The sequence below is a fragment of the Hemiscyllium ocellatum genome, chromosome 9 (genome assembly GCF_020745735.1).
Source record: "Hemiscyllium ocellatum isolate sHemOce1 chromosome 9, sHemOce1.pat.X.cur, whole genome shotgun sequence".
Taxonomy (NCBI): domain Eukaryota; kingdom Metazoa; phylum Chordata; class Chondrichthyes; order Orectolobiformes; family Hemiscylliidae; genus Hemiscyllium; species Hemiscyllium ocellatum.
In genome coordinates, this window is record NC_083409.1 from 87,052,402 (window position 1) to 87,072,633 (window position 20,232).

At 41.0% G+C, this 20,232-nt stretch overlaps 1 protein-coding gene across 8 annotated transcripts in view; it reads right to left on the reverse strand.

The window, feature by feature from the left end:
• The window catches only part of LOC132818810 (CMP-N-acetylneuraminate-beta-1,4-galactoside alpha-2,3-sialyltransferase-like), a 598,325-nt gene that overhangs the window by 194,742 nt on the left and 383,351 nt on the right, over positions 1 to 20,232 (reverse strand). For all 8 annotated transcript variants that reach the window (XM_060829907.1, XM_060829905.1, XM_060829911.1 and 5 more), the window contains one exon: positions 12,944 to 13,038. In XM_060829907.1, the coding sequence (XP_060685890.1) occupies positions 12,944 to 13,038 (95 nt within the window). The remainder of the gene's footprint in view (positions 1 to 12,943; positions 13,039 to 20,232) is intronic.

Below are 20,232 nucleotides of genomic sequence, written 5' to 3' on the forward strand. Positions count from 1 at the left end.
AACTCTGATTCACACTGACTCTAAGTTTGCTTCAGCTCCCTGATGGTATACTCAATAAAATGTGGCCTTGGTGTCAAGGGCAGTCACTCTTACCTCACCTCTGGAATTCAGCTCTTTTGTCCATATTTGCATCAAGGCTGTAATGACGTCAGGAGCTGAATGGTTCTAGCAGAATCTAAGCTAAGCATCAGTGCGAACATTACTGATAAGTATTGCTGTTTGATAGTACTGTTGTTGACACATTCAATCACTTCACTGATGATCAAGAATAGACTAACGGGACAGTAATTGGCTAGGTTGGACTTGTCGTGCTATTTGTGCACAGGATGTACCTGTGCAATTTTCCACATGGTCGGACAGATGCTAGTTTAACAAGTTGGGCGTGCAGCTAGTTGTAGGTCTCCAGTACAATTGCAAAAATGCTATCAGGACACATAGCCTTTGCAATATCCAGTAGCTCCAACCATTTCTTGATATCGCATGGATTGAACCAAACTTACTAAAGACTGGCACCTGTCTGGTTGGGCATCACTGGAGGAGGCCAAGATGTGTCATTAACTTGGCACTCCTGGCTGAAGATTGTTGCAAATGCTTCAGCATTATCATTTGCACTAACGCGTTGCGCTGCCCTATTACTGAGGATGCGGATGTTTGTGGAGGTCCTTCTTTCATTGGGTTGTTTAACTGTCCGCCTATCATTCATGAAAAGGTGTGGCAGGACTGCAGAGATTGTGCTCCATTGGTTATGGAATTATTTAGCTCTATGTATCACTTCTTGCTTATACTGTTTGCAGTTCAAGTAGTCCACTTTTGTAGCTTCACCAGGTCAACACTTCGTTTTAATGTATGTCTGGTGCTGCTGTTGGTATGCTATCCTGCACTCTACATTGCACCATGGTTGACACGCCTTATGATGATTTATATTCTCAGTGTGAAGCCACAAAGTACGTCCCACAAGGACTGTGCAGTGGTCACTCTTACTGAGAATATCAGACAGATGCATCTGTGGTAGGCAAATTTGCGAGGATGAGGTCAAGTATGTTCTTTCTTTTTGTTGGTTCCCCCAACCACTTGCCACTGACCCCGTCTAGCAGCAATATCCTTTAGGACTTGACCAGCTTGATCAGTACTGCAGCCAAGTCACTCTTGATGGCGGCCATTGATGTCTCCCACCGAGTACATTCTGCACCATTGCCACCCTCAGTGTTTCTTCTAAATGCTTTTCAACATGATGGAGTACTGATTCATCAGCTGAGAGTGGATGGCACATGATAATCAGCAAAAGGTTTTCTTGCCCATGTTTGATCTGATGCCAAGGGTTTCAGAGTCAATGTTGAGGACTCCTAAGGCAGCATCCATCTGATTGAATAACACCATGTTGCCATCTCTGCTGAGTCCATCCTGCTAGTGGGAGACAGCATGGATTTCTGAATGGATAATTTAACTAACCTGCTGGAGTTTTTTTGAAGAAGTAACAAAGGGTTGATTAGGGTAATGCTGATGATATGATTTAGGTGGATTTCAAGGTATTTGATATAGTCTCACCCAACAGACTTGTGTGCAAAGTTACAGATCATGATACGAAAGGGTCAGTAGCAACATGGGTACAAAACTGGCTGAGTGATAACAAACAGAATAATAGTCAATTGATATAGTTTGAGCTGGAGGAAAGTTTGTAGTGGAGTTCCCTAGAATTTGGTATTGGGATTTCTTGATTTATAATAATGACCTGAATCTTGGTGTGGAGGAGACAATTTCTAAGTTTGTGGATAACACTAAACGTAGAAGAATTGTAAACTGTGGAGATGACAGCCTGGAACTCCAAAAGGTCATTGACAAGTTAATGGAGTGGATGGATAAGTGGAAAATGACACTCAATGCATAGAAGTGCAAGGTGATGCGCTTTGGTCAGAAGAATATTGAAAGACAATATAAAATAGGGGTTACAATTCTAAAGGCATGCAGGAGCTGAGGGACCTGGGTGTATGTAAACACAGATCATTGAAGGTGGCAGGATAAGAGGAGAGCAATTCATAAAGCATACGGTTTTCTCAGCTTTATTAATAAGAGCATACAACACAAAAGCAGGGAGGTGATGCTGAATTTGCGCAAAACATTTATTCGCCCTTAGCTGGAACGTTGTGTACGGTTGTGGGTGTCACATTATAAGAACAATATCAAAACACTGAAGAGAGTGCAGGAGTGGTTTACAACTATGTTTCTAGAAATGAGAAACTTCAGGTATGAGGATAGGTTGAAGAAATTGGGACTGTTTCCCTTGAAGAGAAGAAGGCTGAAAGGACACGATAGATATTTTCAACATCATGAGCAAGCAAGACTGAAAAGACAGGGAGAAGCTGCTCTACTTACAAAAGATAAAAAGGAACAAGTGGGCATAGATTTAAAGTGAATGTGCAAACTAAGCAAGGATGATGTGAGAAAAGTCATTTTCCTGCAGCAAGTAGTTTGGGTATGGAACCCACTATTTGGAAATTTGATGGAGACAAGTTCAATTAAGGCATTCAAGAATGTACTGGATGATTACTTGGATAGAATCACAGAATCTCTATAGTGTGGAAGCAGACCATTCAGTCCATCAAGTCTACACCAACCCTCCAAAGGGCAGCCCACCTAGATCCAGCCACAGAACCCTACACTATCCCTGTAACCCTGCATTTATCATAGCTAATCCACCTAGCCTGTACATCCCTAGACACTATGGACAATTTGGCATGGTCAATCCACCTAACCTGCACATCTTTGGACTGGTGGAGGAAACTGGAGCACCCAGAGTAAGCTCATGCAGACACGGGGAGAATGTGCACACTCCACCCAGATAGTTGCCTGAAGCTGAAATTGAATCTGGGTTGCAGGCACTATGAGGCAGCAGTGCTAACCACCATAATAGGAATGGTTTACAAGGATCTGGGGAAAAGGCAGGAGGTTTGCACCAGGTAACAGTACCAGAGCATGCATGATGGGCATAATGGTCTCCTTCTGAGCTGTAACAATTTTGTGATGTTGACGGTGTTGTCTAAGAGGAATGGAAGATTTAATTCTGTAAAGTCTATTGCAGGTATGGTGTGTTTCAGGTTGTTGCTTGAATAGTTTGTGAACCAACTCTCCCAATTTTGGCATTAGTCCCCAGATATTAGTGAGGAGGACAGGGTCAACAGGTTAGTTCATCACTGTCATTTTCAGTGCCTTATTCGATGCCAAGTGGTCGGTTTCATTTCAATTTACCTTTTATCCTTTCTAGTAGTTGACGCAACTGAACGATTTGCTGTGCCATTTCAGAGGGAATTTCAGAGTCACAATCAGATATCAGACCAGGTAAGGATAGCAATTTCTTTCAGTAAAGGACATTAATGAACCAGATGGGTTTTCCCAATCTCAACAATTAACAATCATTCGACTTTTAGTTTCAGATCTTTTATTGACTTCAAATTCTACCAAGATTCCCCACAGGTTTCCTAAACATTACCTAATGTCTGGATTACAATCCCAGCGACAATGCCACACAGCCATCACCTCCCCTTTGTGGTAGTGAAGAATAAAGCTGTAGACTGCAAGATAATTCCAGTGGACTGGTTAGGTAGGCAGTAAAGTAATAGAAAAGTATTTGACAATACAATTGGGAAGGACCCGTGAGAGAACAGAATACACAATAAATGGGAGGTTTTTAAGAACTATAGCAAAACTACTTAAGGTGACAGTTCAGGAAGATAAGATAGTGAAAAACACACGGGAACATTTTCCTTTATTAGCTAGACCTATTCACTAAGAGCAGGGAGATTATGATACAATACGATTAAACATGTTGAACCACAGCAAGCAAATTGCATATAAGCTCTAGTCACTGCATTATAGTTACATGTGACTGTGTTAGAAAAGGTACAGAGATTTATTAGGATGGTGCCAAGACTGGAGAACTTTTAACTAACTGAGGCATACAAAATTATGAGGGGTCTCGATGGAGCAAATTGGAATAATCTATTTCCATTATTAGGGACCACAGATTTCAAGTAATTGTTCAGAGGAGCAGAGTGGAGGTGAAAGCATTATTTTCACTGAAGAGTGGTGGGAGTTTGAACTCTTTGCTTTAAGGCCAGTTGAAACAGAAGTAGAAGCAGAAACACTTCTTGCATTTAACAAACACTTCCATATGCAGTTGAGATGATGTAACTTACAGGACTACAAAAAAACAGCTAGAAGATGGGGCTAGGCCAGACATAATATTTCTTATTTTCATGTTTTCCAAGCTGTATTTCTACCCTGAACCCTCCAAAAACTCCAGTTTGTCCAATGCTTTATTACATATTTTCTGATTTGTACACTCAGCGGTCTTCTACTAAGTGTTATACACTAAATTCATTTCATAAATCCTTCCACTCAGGATTTACAAATTTGTGTTCAAACAACCTCATGAACATGTCCCTTTCTTTCTCTGTCATGTTTCTCAGCCCTCTGACTCTAGACTCCTGTGTATCCTCCTAACAGAATTGTTATGGCACAGAAGAAAATGATTCATCATATCTTGTTTGCAATGGTGCTGCATTAGAGCATCATGGCTTAGCACCATCCTCTGTCATTTTCCCATAACCCTGCTCATTATTAAATAGAAACAATCATCCAATGCACTCACAAATGCCTCAACTGAATCTGCCTCCACTACTCTTTCAGGAAGATCTGAACTATTTAGTGTGATTGTTTTTCTCACATCACGTTTACTATGTTCTCTCGTTCTTGATTCTTTTGTGAGTGAGAACAGTATTTCCTGATACACTCTGACCAGCCCCCTCATGGTTTTGAAAACTTGACCATACCTTTCTTCCCCTTTGTCCATGTTGAAACAGGACATCCATGGAATTCTTGGCTGATACCATTTTCCATTCCCCCCTACTCCCAGGCCCACTGCATCCCCTCCATACTGAGAGAAGGAAAGCTTACGATTCCTCTCACCTATGTTGAGGGAACGCAATACTCCCAAATCCTACATAAACAGGAATCTTCCAAATCTACTTTTGCATAGATAAATGGAAGACTATGAATCTCCATACCCTAAAGTTAGGGCCCCTGAGCATAGAGAAATTGGAATAGGCCAAAACACACTCAATCTCCAAACAACATGCACACAGAAAATGGAACATTCTGACCCATCCCTAACACAGAGAAAGAAATGTACACTCTGGGCTTACCTATAGGCTCTTGCTACATTGAACTGAATTCTGCAAACACATAATTTTCCCTAATGCAGAGAAAATAGAATATTATGATGACCTTTTTTCTCCATCCCAAACCAACACAAAAAGAAACGAACGAGCGAATCCCTTCTCGCCACGTGTAGAATGAGAGAAACACTCCCAACCACCACCACCTCCAAAACACAAATACTGCAGGATCTCCCAAACCCCCTCCTACTTCAAAAATAAAATGGAAGACTCCAAATGTGTCCCTTCCTCGATCATCTAAAATTTAGACCATGGGACACTTGGAAACACCTAACCTAACCCCCTCAAACACACAAAATGGAATGTTCCAGGGTACAAAACATGGACAGTGTGAGAAGTGAGAATAGTAAACTCTGACACATTTTTGCCATAGATAGAGGACAGGACACTGAAATCCAGTTCTTCCCTCTCAACAATGGGGAGATAATGATTTAGTGGTATTATCACTGGAATATGTTCTTACAGACCTAGGTAAAATTCTGGGGTCCTGGGATCAAATCCTGCCATGGAAGACAGATTTGAATTTGAATTCAATAAAAATCTGGAATTAAGAGTCTGATGATGACCATAACACCATGGCAATTGTTAGAAAAATCCATTTGGTTTACTAATGTCCTTCAGGGAAGGAAACTGTCATCCTTACCAAATGGCCTACATTTGACTGCAGATCGACAGTAATGTGGGCAACTCTTGACTGCCCTCTGGGCAATCTGGGATTAAATGCTGGACCAGTAAGTAACACCCACATCTTATGAAAAAAACACAGGGGAGAGCTCCCAAACTGTTTTCAACACAAAGGTAACATCAATGGAACAAATACCCTTACAGGCATTAAATACTGCAAATTATTCTCAATTGTACATGCAGAAACTGGAAACTGTATTTTAACTTTTACTGAGGAAGAATGATAACAGCAATCTGTGGTTGGAAAGCAGTAGGAAATAAATCAATGCAACAAGAGCTGTGCATTCATCTTTGTAAAGAATGGAAAAGAAGAATTGTAAATTGAAAAGGTAAAAGAAATCAGCATGAATCGTTACACTTATTCTTCTGTCAGTTAAGTGGACACATCATACCTCATGTTATCTTTATATGCATTGACAGTTGAAATTATAAGTAAGCAGAGGTAGTTTTAGATTAGATTAGAATAGATTAGATTCCCTAGAGTGTGGAAACAGGCCCTTCGGTGTAACTAGTCCACACTGACCCTCCGAAGAGTAACCCATCCAGACCCATTCCCCTGACTAATGCATCTAACTCTGTGGGCAGTTTAGCATGACCAATTCACCTAACCTGCACATCTTTGGACTGCTGTGGTAATACCATTGGACTAGTAGTCTAGAGCACCAGGCTAACATTCTGAGGTCATAGTTCAAATTCCACCATGGTACAAGATGAAAAATGAATTCACTAAAAAGGATCTGAAATGCAAAAACCAGAAACCACTGTTAATTGGTATAAATACCAGCCTGGTTCACTAATGTCCTTCAGGAATGGAAATCTTTCATCCTAACCTGATTTGGCCCACTCGGCTTCAGAGCTCAAAATACATATTCCAACAAACCCTTCTATAGGGAGAGAAACAAAAGGGAGTGAAAAGTGTTCTAAGATTGGATTTCTGAAATGGCTTTCTTCAGCCAATGATTAATTGAGAATCATGGAGCCCTAGAGACATACAGCACGAATACAGAATCTTTGATCCAACTCGTCCATGCCGACCAGATATCCTCCATAAATCTAGCCCAATTTTCCAGCATTATTCATATACTCATCCAAATGCCTTTTAAATGTTGCAACTGAATCATTCCATACATGCACCACCCTCAGTGTGAAAAAGTTGCCCCTTAGGTCCCTTTTACATCTTTCCCCTCTCACTCTAAACCTATGCCCTTCAGTTCTGGACTCCCCCATCCCAGGGAAAAGACCTTGTCTATTTTCCCTATCCATGCACCTCATGATTGTATAAACCTCTATGAGGTTACCCCTCAGCCTTCGATGAGCCAGGGAAAACAGCCCCAGCCTGTTCAGCCTCTCCCTATAGCTCACATCCTTCATCCTTGGCAATATCCTTGTAAATCTGTTCTGAACCCTTTCAAGTTTCACAACATCTTTTCTATAGTAGGGAGACCATTTGTCATTTACATAAATAATTTGGATGTGAGAATAACAGATATAGTGAGTAAGTTTGCAGATGACACCAGAATTGGAGGTGAGGTGGACAGGGAAGAAGGTTAGCTCAGATTACAACAGGATGTTGACCAGATGGGCCAATGGGCTGAGAAGTGGCTGGTGGAGTTTAATTCAGATAAATGTGAGGTGCTGCATTTTGGGAAAGCAAATCTTAGCAGGATTTTTACACTTAATGGTAAGGTCCTAGGGAGTGTTGCTGAACAAAGAGACCTTGGAGTGCTGCTGAACAAAGAGACCTTGGAGTGCAGGTTCATAGCTCCTTGAAAGTAGAGTCGCAGGTAGCTAGGATAGTGAAGAAGGTGTTTGGTATGCTTTCTTTTATTGGTCAGAGTATTGGGTACAGGAGTTGGGAGGTCATGTTGCGGCTGTACAGGACATTGGTTAGGCTGTTGTTGGAATATCGCGTGCAATTCTGGTCTCCTTCCTATCAGAAAGATGTTGTGAAACTTGAAAGGGTTCAGAAAAGATTTACAAGGATGTTGCCAGGGTTGGAGGATTTGAGTTATAGGGAGAGGCTGAACAGGATGGGACTGTTTCCCCTGGAGCATCGGAGGTTGAGGGGTGACCTTATAGAGGTTTACAAAATCATGAGGGGCATGGATAGGATAAATAGACAAAGTCTTTTCCCTGGGGTGGGGGAGTCCAGAATTAGAGAGCATAGTTTAGGGTGACAGTGGAAAGATATAAAACAGACCTAATGCGATTTTTTCAAGCAGAGCATGGTATGTGTGTGGAATGAGCTACCAATGGAAGTGGTGGAGGCTGGTGCAATTGCAACATTTAAAAGGCATTTGGATTGGTTTGGAGGGATATGGGCTGGATGCTGGCAAGTGGGACTAGGTTGGGTTGGGATATCTGGTTGGCATAGACGGGTTGGACTGAAGTGTCTGTTTCCATACTGTACAGCTCAATGACTCTATTCCAAAAATAGCCTAACCAATGTCCTGTACAACCACAACATGACCTCCCAACTCCTATACTCAATGCACTGACCAATAAAGCCAACATACCAAATGTCTATTTATTAATCCTATCTACCTGTAACTCCACTTTCAAGGAGCTATGAACCTGCACTCCAAGGTCTCTTTGTTCAGCAACAGTCCCCAGGACCTACCACTAAGTGATTAATTGCTGCCCTGATTTGCATTTCCAGAGTGCAGCATCTCACATTTATCTAAATTAAACTCCATCTAGCACTTCTCGGACCATTGGCCCATTCGATCAAGATTCTGTTGAACTCAGAGGAAACCTCCTTTCTATGACTGCTGCATGACCAATTTTGGTGTCATCTGCAAACATACTCACCATATCTCCATGCTTTCTATGCTTAGCCTTAACAGAATGCCAACAGCGCGGTGATGACTTCCCCAACAGCCCCGGACACACCTGTGTCCTCGGTTACCACTGCAGGTGTCAGATTAGTTTTCCAGGGAGTCAATTCAAGGAAAGTGATGGGCCTGGATGGTATCCCCAGTGAAGCACTGAGATCCTGTGCGGACCAACTGGTGGAGGTATTCACCGACATCTTCAACCTCTCCCTCCGACAAGCCGACGTCCCCACCTGCTTCAAGAAGACCACCATCATCCCGGTCCTTCAGAATGCACATACAGTGTGCCTTAATGACTACCACCCAGTGGCTCTGACTTCAATGATCATGAAGTGCTTCAAGAAGCTGGTCATGGCCTTCATCAACTCCAGTCTCCCATCCTGCCTCAATCCCCCGACAATTTGCCTCCCAACCTAATAGGTCCAAAGCAGATGCTATATCGCTAGCCCTGCACTCATCCCTGAAACATCTAGACAAGGACACCTACAGGGTAAAAACAATGACTGCAGATGCTGGATTAGTGGTGTTGGAAAAGCACAGCAGTTCAGGCAGCATCCGAGGAGCAGTAAAATCGACGTAAAGGGCTTTTGCCCGAAACATCGATTTTACTGCTCCTCAGATGCTGCCAGAACTGCTGTGCTTTTCAAGGACACACACATCATACTCCTGCTCATCGAATACATCATCACCTTCAACACCATTATTCTCTCCAGTCTGATCTCAAAAGTCCGAGACCTAGGTCTTGGCTCTGCCCTCTGCAACTGGATTCTCAGCTTTCTGACCAACAGACTGTAATCAGTGAAGATAAGTAACTATATCTCCTCCATAATTAATACACCATACTTGAGCCCCCCAAGAATGCGTCCTCAGCCCCTAACTGTACTCCCTGTACACCTACGACAGTGTTGCCAAATTCCAAATGAATACCATCTCCAAGTTTGCTAACGACACCACTGTAGTAAGGACGGATATTTAACGATGATGAGTTAAAATACAGAAGGGAGACAGAGAGCTTGGTGTTGTGGTTCAATGAGAACAATCTCTCTCTCTCGATGTCGGCAAAAGAACTGATCATTAACTTCTGAAAGAAAGAAAACAAACACATCTCAATCCCCGTCAACAGAACTGAGGTTGAGAGAGTGGAGAGCATCAAGTTTCTTGGAGTGACAATAATCGACCATTTATTCTGGATTTCTTATGTAGATGCAACAGTCAAGAAAGCACAACAATGTCTCTTCTTCCTCAGGCTGCTCAGGAAACCTGACATGTCCATAAGGACCCTCACCAATGTCTACAGATGGACAATTGCAAGCATATTTAATGGACTGATATGGCAACTGCTCTACCCAGGACTGTACGAAACTACAGGAGGTTGCATGCACATCAGGGAAGCCAACCTTCCATCCATGGACTCCATTTACATGGCTCATTGCTACGGAAAGGCTGCCAACAACAACAAAGACCCACTGCACCCCAGTAATGATCTCCTACAACCTCCTCTGTCAGGCAGAAGATACAGAAGCCTGAACAGATGCACCAGCAGGTTCAGGAACAGCTTCTTCCTAGCTGTTATTACATGACTGATGAACGGACTCTAGCCTCAAATAATGATGATCTTGTTAACTCTGATCTTGTCTAGTGCACGCCATGTTTGCTAACGACACCACCATAGTAAGGACGGATATTTAACGATGATGAGTTAAAATACAGAAGGGAGACAGAGAGCTTGGTGTTGTGGTTCAATGAGAACAATCTCTCTCTCTCGATGTCGGCAAAAGAACTGATCATTAACTTCTGAAAGAAAGAAGACAAACACATCTCAATCCCCATCAACAGAACTGAGGTTGAGAGAGTGGAGAGCATCAAGTTTCTTGGAGTGACAATAATCGACCATTTACTCTGGATTTCTTATGTAGATGCAACAGTCAAGAAAGCACAACAATGTCTCTCCTTCCTCAGGTTGGTTAGGAAACCTGACATGCCCATAAGGACCCTCACCAATGTCTATAGATGGACAATTGCAAGCATATTTAACGGACTGATATGGCAACTGCTCTATGCTCTATTTAACGGACTGATATGCCAACAACAACAAAGACCCACTGCACCCCAGTAATGATCTCCTACAACCTCCTCTGTCAGGCAGAAGATACAGAAGCCTGAACAGATGCACCAGCAGGTTCAGGAACAGCTTCTTCTTAGCTGTTATTACATGACTGATGAATGGACTCTCTAGCCTCAAATAATGATCATCCTGTTAACTCTGATCTTGTCCAGCGCACGCCATGTGCAATGTAATCTGTATGCCTCTGTTCCGAGTCTTTTTACAACCTCTGATCTGTACGTCCTGGCTTACTCTGATATGCTTGTACTGCTTGTAAACAAAGCTTTTTACTGTACTTCTGTACATGAGACAATAAATCAATGTTCACATCCAAATCATTCACATAAATGATGAAAACCATGGACCCAGCACAATCCTTGTGGCATACCATTGGTCACAGTTTTTCCATATTCATTCACAGGATGAGGGCATTGCTGGTCAAGCCAGCATTCATTACCCATCCCTAATTGCCCAGATGGCAGTTAAGAGTCAACTATATTGCTGTGGGTCTAGAATCACATGAAGGCCAGGCCAGGTAAAGATGGCAGTTTCCTTCCCTCAAGGACATTAGTGAACCAGATGGGTTTTTCCAACAATCGACAATGGACTATTGAAGACAAAAGGATAAAGTCTGTTGTTCTGAAGTTCTCGCACTTGAAGTCAAGTTCCTCAAGATACATGGTTGTTTTTCAAATCTTACAGACACAGCTTGCTCAGGAAATATAATCCTCAGATGTTCTCATCATCATTCTTTCAAAAGAACAAATAGGTTCCACCCTGAGCTGATAGAGAGGATTTTCGTTTTTAGAAATGGGAAAGATCAGCTGGACTGTTCACAGCAAGCTTTCCTCCAACTCAGCTTTTTCTTCAAAGATATCCCTCCAACTCAGCAGGTTTTTAGCAGGCTTCCTTCCAACTGAACCAATTAAGATAAACACCGGTCCAAACCAGTCACTGTTCAAAACAGGTCTCAGCAAGGTCAACAGCAAAGCAAGTGTCATAAGTCATAAGATTTATGGGAAGCCTTAAAAAAGCTTTAAAAAAATCAACGTCCACAGTGAATTTTCAATAATCTCTTTCACTCGTACCACCTCATGTATGTCCATAAAACATGAAATAAATTCCTTTTCCACAATCACACAAAACTTAAATTCTTCAAGCAATGTTAAGCATGAAGCATCTTTGAAACACGTAACTGTATTTAACACAGATTACAAATCTAATTATAAGGACTCTTATAATGCATGATAGGGTTCATATCTCTGAATTAGGAGGTCCCCGGTTCAGGTTTCTCCTACTTCAGAAGTGTCGGAGCTATCTGAACAGGTTGCTTAAAAATATCGACACATCTAATTATAATTCATTACAGTATGTACTGCTCAGCCAGTGAAAAGTGATATGCCTCTCACCTCATCATGCTGTATATCCTCAGCGCCAAAACTACCGCTGGAAGTAACCTTTAAAGTCATTTAGATAATTTATCTTACAAGAATTGCCATTTAAACTCACCTTAGGTAATAGTTTCCTTGGAAGCCACTGGTGAAAAATAATTATTGGCTGTACAAATAACTCATTCCGAGAAGCAATACTAAGCACCCCATTTTGAATGAAGCTAGAGGTGACCAGATTTCATAGCCTCTATTTTCACATTGCGGTTTTAACAATGAAAACCAATATTAATAGTTATAAACAAAGAGGACTTCTGTTTTCATCTTCTATGATTTTAGGCAAGGCAAGTCCAAATTAAGGGGTCAGTTAGTTCATTCAGCTAAATGCCTCGAGTATGGTGCAAAATAACTTCATGAGAGTGAATGGCAAAATAGCTTTCTGGCCTGTCACTTTGCCCCATATGAGCCATGATTAGCAAGCCTCAGGCAACAAGGACAAAGTATGGAGACAGAGAGAAATCTAATTAAAATAACCTTAACCCATTGTCTAACAAGAAAATCTGCACAAGAATGTCACTTTGAAAAGAATGTTGATGGAGGATGAAACATCATAATAATTAATTAGATCAAACTCCTTTACACAAGTTTCTTATGTCACATAATTTAAATTTGAGATTTCAAAACCATTTTCTGTAACAGTACCTTGCCCTTTGATTCCAAATGGAGGAACAAAATCTCTGAGTTTCGACCAACGCCTGTAGGTGTTATCGAGAAACATTGGTGCTGGTTTTGAGAATCTAAAATATAAAACAAAAGAAAAGACTGCAACAATGATTAAATAATTTTTGAAGTGTTCTTTGCATTATTGCAATACTGCTCATATGCTATTAAGATTTCTAATGCTGTTGCACTTCTTAGGCTCTCCAGTCTCAATGCTGAAAGCTGGCTCCAGCACAAACGGATGAAAATTATAATCAATAGATTGCACAATTAATACAAATAGCTAAATCAAACCCAGACTCCAATACTGTCTGCTGGATTTGCCAACAAAACAACAGTGCAATATTTCAAAAGTAATTAACAGCTTGTAAAGAACGAACTTTGGACATCTTGAAGATGTAAGGTACTATATAAATGTAAATGTTTTACATTAGATAGAATTGTTTCTCTCTAAATAAATTTTAAATTTGTTGCACATGGTTAACATGTATATAATACATGTGTAGTAACTGGACAGATTACAGTTTAACAATAACGATGTTTGTGACGGCTCAGTCACATTCATCGACAGAAGATACAAATGTTTGAAAACAAGTACCAACAGAATCAACAGCTTCAGCCCCACTGTTATCAGACTTATGAATGGACCTCACATACGTTAGTGTTGATCTTTCTCTGCTTTTTCTCTGTCGCTGTAAAACTAAATTCTGCATTCTGTTCTATGACCCTGATGTACTTATGTAAAGAATGATAGCATACAAAACAATAGTGTATCTTGGTACAAGTGATGTAATAAATCAAATCAAAGATGTTCTGCATGAACTAGCCATGAGGTCATAACATCTTGGATGTGCATTCCTTCAACACCAGGATAGTGGGGATATGAAGATGGCAGACATTTGCACTGGTAACTAGGAGACAGTCACAAATGTCATGAATGCTGGAGATTGTCAGTGCATTGGAAGAGACAACAAAACTAGAAGTGTTGGCTGACTGAGAAAAGAGGCCAGTGAATCATGCACCCTCTCAGCTCATTGTCTTCTTCAGCAGCAAAATGCAGCAAATCCATGCCAGAGTAGATCTTCTGAACCACAACAAGCAATACTTAACAGGACTGCCCACCACAACGGTTGTCACTGTATCTGGTGATGAATAATGTGACCTACGATGCAACAAAATTGGAACAAAGCTTTCAGCACAGAAGCCCAACTATTGTGCACCGGTACTAATGATCTGGCCTTCTTTTTGCTGCTGTCATTTGCCTCCAGGTCATTTAATAAAGGCCTGTGTGCATTCCAGAACTGATTAAAATCTGTTCAACCTAACTTACCTGAGATCCAAGACAAAGGCATGCCTAATTCTCATTAGAGAATTGCTCTACACTAATGATGCCACATTAGCATTCCAGACCCGAACATCAGCAACAAACAGACTAATTCTTTCATGTCTGTAGAGTCTGGTGTGACCATCAGAATCAGGAAGACAATTATCACAGAATCCCTGCTGTGTGGAAACAGGCCATTTGGCTCAACAAGTCCACATTGATCCTCCGAAGAGTATCCCATTCCTCTACTCTATTGCTCCACATTTACCCCTGACTAATGCACCTAGCCTACACATCCCTGAACACTATGGACAATTTAGCATGGCTAATTTACCTAACTTGCACATCTTTGGACTGTGGGAGGAAACCCACACAGACATAGGGAGAATGTGCAAACTCTACAAAGATAGTCGCCCAAGGCTGGAATCGACCCGGGTCCTTGGCGCTGTGAGACAACAGTGCTAACCACTGAGCCTCCATGTCGCCCATAAGGAAGATCCCCATAACCCTTGATCTCCTTACTAATCAAGAACTATTCAATGAATATATTACATCTACTTCTTCCCTCGTTGTCTGTTCTGCCTGTCACCTCCTCAAAAAAAGTCCATCTATCACCATACTTCTTCAACTGGCCAAGCTCCGCCTTGCTTTGAACAACTTCTCCTTTAACTTGTGTCACCTTCTCCAAGACAAACGAGCAGTTATGGCATCCCAGAGATGCCTGTCTGTACGTGGAACTCTTGTTTCAGTCCTACACAGGCTTCCTCTTGGCACAGTGACATCATCATTAGTGCTGCTTACTTCTATCTGCTGGAACTGAAAAAATTAATCTATTTAATTAATCCAATTTTTCATCTTTCTCTCAGCTTCACCTAGTTTATCTCTCACTCTTCCTTCCTCTTCCATAACGAGAAAGAGAAAAAAGTAATATTCACTCCAAACCCATTGGCTCCCATAGTTAGTTTGGCTACAATACCTCGATCTATAAGGAATCCATTTCATTTCTCCAGTTTCTCCATTTCCGTATCATATGTTCTAATAATACCAATATTCACAGACATGCTTTGAAATTCCTTCTTTTTCCTCAACAATGGAATCCCCCTACCCACCCAATAACTGAGAGGTGCCTCAGCCAGGTCAGACCTACTTCCCACATTTCTGCTCTCACCCTTTCTCCTGTGTCCCAGAATAACAGGGGTCCTCTTGACCTCACTTTCCACTCTCAAATGCAAAGGATCATTCTCCCACATTTCTCCCTCCCTTGACAGGATGCCATCATCAAGCATATCCATCCCTCCCCTCTCTTCTCAGAATTGTGCAGGGACTATTTCCAACCTGACATTTTAGTCCACTGCTAGGTCACTCATAGCAGTTCCCCTTTCACTCCACCCCCAATGCAATCACAGGAAGTATAAGACTGGCTCTTTTGCCTCTTTCCCCCTCACTAGTCAGGGCTCCAAACACACCTTTAAGGTGGAGCAGTGATTTACATTTATTTCTTTCAACATCGTCGATTGTATTCACTGCATGCAATGTGGGGTCCTCGACATCAACAAGACCATACGCAGACTGAGTAGTCACTTTGCATAACACCTCTACTCTGTCCTTAAGACCAAGCCCAACTTTTCAGTTTCTTGTCATTTTCCACCCTATGCTTGCTGCACTGTTCCAGCAAAGCCCAAGATGGAGGGACAGCACCTCGTTTTCCTCCTAGGTGTCTTAAACCCTTCAGGATTCAACATTCTGTTTAACTACTTTGCACCATCAATACTATTATCTAGTTTGATTACTCTACAACTCTAGTTTCCGGCTGCATTAAGTTCCATATAAGAATAATAGGACTCAAAACATTAATTCTTTCTTTTTTGACAAATACTGCCAGACCCACTGACTTTCTTCAGGACTTTGATTTTATTATTTCACAAACTAAAAAACTACCAGAAAGCTAGAGTTAATACAAAGCAATTCCACACAGAGTTTCCCAAGAGGGAAGACACTGTTTAATTTTGCAGCTCAAATTATAATCCATTCCAGATTTACACAAAATTACACACTATTCATTAATTTATACAAAAAAGATTTAATGGGCTGAATATTCAAAGGAACAGCAATCACCGCTGAATGATCATTCCATTCCTTTTAACTCATCTTGCCCCAGACTTCTGATTATGGCTTCTTGAGAAACAAGGGGAAAATCTGATGTGGAAGTTTTGCCACAGAAACTCCAGTATTTGCACTGTTCTAGTTGCCACAGTGTTCATTTGGAAAACTGGAAAAGATCGTCTGGAAGATGGATTTGTAATTGAATTTATTTCATGGACTAATATGTTATGGGACCAGGAGATAAAACTATTTACAACTAACATTTTGTAATTAGCCATTGTTGCTTAATAAAACCATGGTAAAAAAAAATTTCTGTAACATGGTGTGGCCATAATACAACTGAATTCCACATTACAAAGGTTAAAATCAATATTCTCAACAAGCTCCCCCAGTGGCAGGATTTTTAATTTTAGTTTTTCAGCAGCAGTTGACCGAGTTTTGAAATTGAGTTTGGAAGCTGCAGTACATCTCTCCTTGCTACTTCCTCTCTGTTTTCTCTGGATGTTTTCTCCCTGTGGACTGGAGAATACCATGTGAGACAATCTATTTTGCTGAATTTGCCTTTGCCAAGGGATGTTTATGGGATGTTACTGTATTGGAACAGTTACTGTTCAATAGTTAAATAATTTCTTATTCTGTTAAGTTTTCCAAAAGAGATAATTAACTGTCCTTTCTCATCCTCTAAAGGACCAACATTTACTTTAACCACTCTTCTCTGCTTTATATGTTCATAGAAACTCTTGTTATCTGTCTTTATATTCCGTGCTAGTTTTTTTCTCATTCACTATCTTACTTTTCATTAACACTCTTTTTGTGGATTTCTGTTGACCTTTAAAGTTTTCCCGATCTTCTAGATTCCTGCTGTTGTTGGCCACATTGTATGCCTTCTCCTTCTATTCCAATTTCTTCTTTCTTTTGTTGTATTTTGTTGTACTACAGTGCATGAATAAAGTGTGTTTTGCTTTAAATCTGGTAGTGTGATCAATTGATTTGCATCCCGAATGCAATGCCCAGCACTTGTCTTGAAAATAAGAAAAAATTAATGTCTTTAATATCTTCTTAATATATTTTGAGAGTCTGGTCGGTCCATAACAAAATGTTTAAAGAAACATTTCAAAACGTTCAGCAAAAATGCATTCTATCAAAAAAACAAAAACTCAACAATATCCATTAGTCTATTATTAAGGAGGTTAAGGATAAGATTAAATAAAGTGGCTTACAATGTGACAATTAAGGACACCTAATCATGTGGAACAAACAGATGCTCAATACAGCAGATTACCAAGAACAATCAGGGGTCTTTAACTGAAGCTAACAAAATTAAAAATGCTCATATGTACTCAATACTCTGATCAATAAAGGAAAACATTCCAAATGCCTTCTTCACTATCTTATCTATCTGCGTCTCCACTTTCAAGGAGCAATGTACCTGCACTCCAAGGTCTCTTTGTTCAGCAACACTCCCTAGGACCTTACCATTAAGTGTATAAATCCTGCTAAGATTTGCTTTCCCAAAATGCAGCACCTCGCATTTATCTGAATTAAACTCCATCTGTCACTTCTCAGCCCATTGGCCCATCTGGTCACAATCCTGTTGTAATCTGAGGTAACCCTCTTCGCTGTCCACTACACCTCCAATTTTGGTGTCATCTGCAAACTTACTAACTGTATCTCTTATCTCGCATCCAAATCATTTATGTAAATGACAAAAAGTAGAGGGCCCAGCACCGATCCTTGTGGCACTCCACTGGTCACAGGTCTCCAGTCAAAAAAACAACCCTCCACCACCACCCTCTGTCTTCTACCTTTGAGCCAGTTCTGTATCCAAATGGCTAGTTCTGCCTGTAGGTTCAGAAAAGATTTACAAGGATGTTGCCAGGGTTGGAGGATGTGAGCTACAGGTAGAGGCTGTACAGGCTGGGGCTGTTTTCCCTGGAGTGTCGAAGGCTGAGGGGTGACCTTTATAGAGGTTTACAAAATTGAGAGGCATGGATAGGATAAATAGACAAAGTCTTTTCCTTGGGTTCGGGGAGTCCAGAACTAGAGGGTGTAGGTTTAGGGTGAGAGGGGAAAGATATAATAGAGACCTAAGGGGCAACTTTTTCACGCAGAGGGTGGTACGTATATGGAATGAGCTGCCAGAGGATGTGGTGGAGGCTGGTACAATTGCAACATTTAAGAGGCATCTGGATGGGTATATGAATAGGAAGGGTTTGGAGGGGTATGGGCCAGGTGCTGGCAGGTGGGGCTAGATTGGGTTGGGATATCTGGTCGGCATGGACAGGTTTGACCGAAGGGTCGGTTTCCATGCTGTACATCTCTATGACTCTATGACTCTATCACAGTTGCAAAACAAACTTTTATTTTTGCAAAGAAAAACACACTCTAATGGTCTAATGATGAAAGCTCTACTTAGTGCTGACATTAAATCAGGAAGACTAAAACATTATAAATTAAATTCCTACCAGGTGTTGAGTTAGTTGACATCTGAAGGACATTGTCCGAAAATGGGGATGACTGAAATAGCAAGTGGCAAGGCTATGATGGCATTTAAAAATAAGGATAAGAATTTTTAAATCACAGCTTAACTGAGTGCCAGTTTCAGCCAACAACCACCCGAAAAATGAGTAAACAGGAACTGTGAAAGTTAGTATATGGGCAGCAATATTTTAGATTATTTCAAGTTTACAGACATTGAACTGGATAAGGCTATCAGGAGTATTTTGGAATCATCAAACCTAAAGGTAACAAAGACAGGATGGAGGATATCAACATCAGATAAATAGAGGTGTGGCAGTCAGACAATGTTAAAAAGATGGAATCTGATGGTCCTAGTGATGCACAAATATGTAATTGTCATCTCTGCATCAAAAAGTACTAACGTTACAAATAGCCCCGTTTAGAGTGGAATGGAAATGGTAACTGGAGAATGGAATTTGTGTCAGGGCCCCAAAAAAGGGCACATTTTTTAAAATTTAGTTGGGAGAATATTTCTGGTTATCTTGGGTGTGGATAACTAGTCTGACAGTTTAGAAATAAACAGTGAGTGTTGAACAAGGTTGTGCTGTGCAATCTTTGAATAGTTTGAGCTCCAAACTCCACAGGGCAATCTCCTTAGTGTTGACACCAAGGTGCCTCAGCAAAGTTGCAATTAATGGGAATCAGGACAAAACCTTTCCATTGGTTGGACTTGAGTTTATATTTTGTGTCTGTGTTTTAAACTTGGAGTAAATGAAGGGGATTATGTGATTGCAATTTCTACCATTCAGGAGGACATTTGATACATGCAACGTCACCACTTGAAAGTTCACACCAAATTCACACAGCATATTTACACACTTTGAATGAAATCACCGCTCTTTCACCATCATTTGAACTTCTTTCTCACAGCAAACTGAGTACACTCACATGCACTGCAATGATTCAAAAACAGAACTCGCCACCACATTCCTATGGACAGCTGGGGATGGGCAATAAATGGTAAAGTTGTCAACACCTTATATTCCATAAATAAGATATTTGTATCAACAATAGTCACAGGTGAGGTGCTGGAAGACTGGAGGTTGGCTAAAGTGGTGACACTGTTTAAGAGAGGTGGTAAAGACAAGCCAGGGAATGATAGACCAGTGAGCCTGATGTCAGTGGCGGGCAAATTGTTGGAGAGAATCCTGACAGACAGGATGTACATGTATTTAGAAAGGAAAGGACTGATTCATGATAGTCAACATGGCTTTGTGTATGGGAAATCATGTCTCACAAACTTAACTGAATTTTTTGAAGAAGTAACAAAGACGACTGATGAGGGCAGAGCGGTAGATGTGATCTATATGGACTTCAGTAAGGC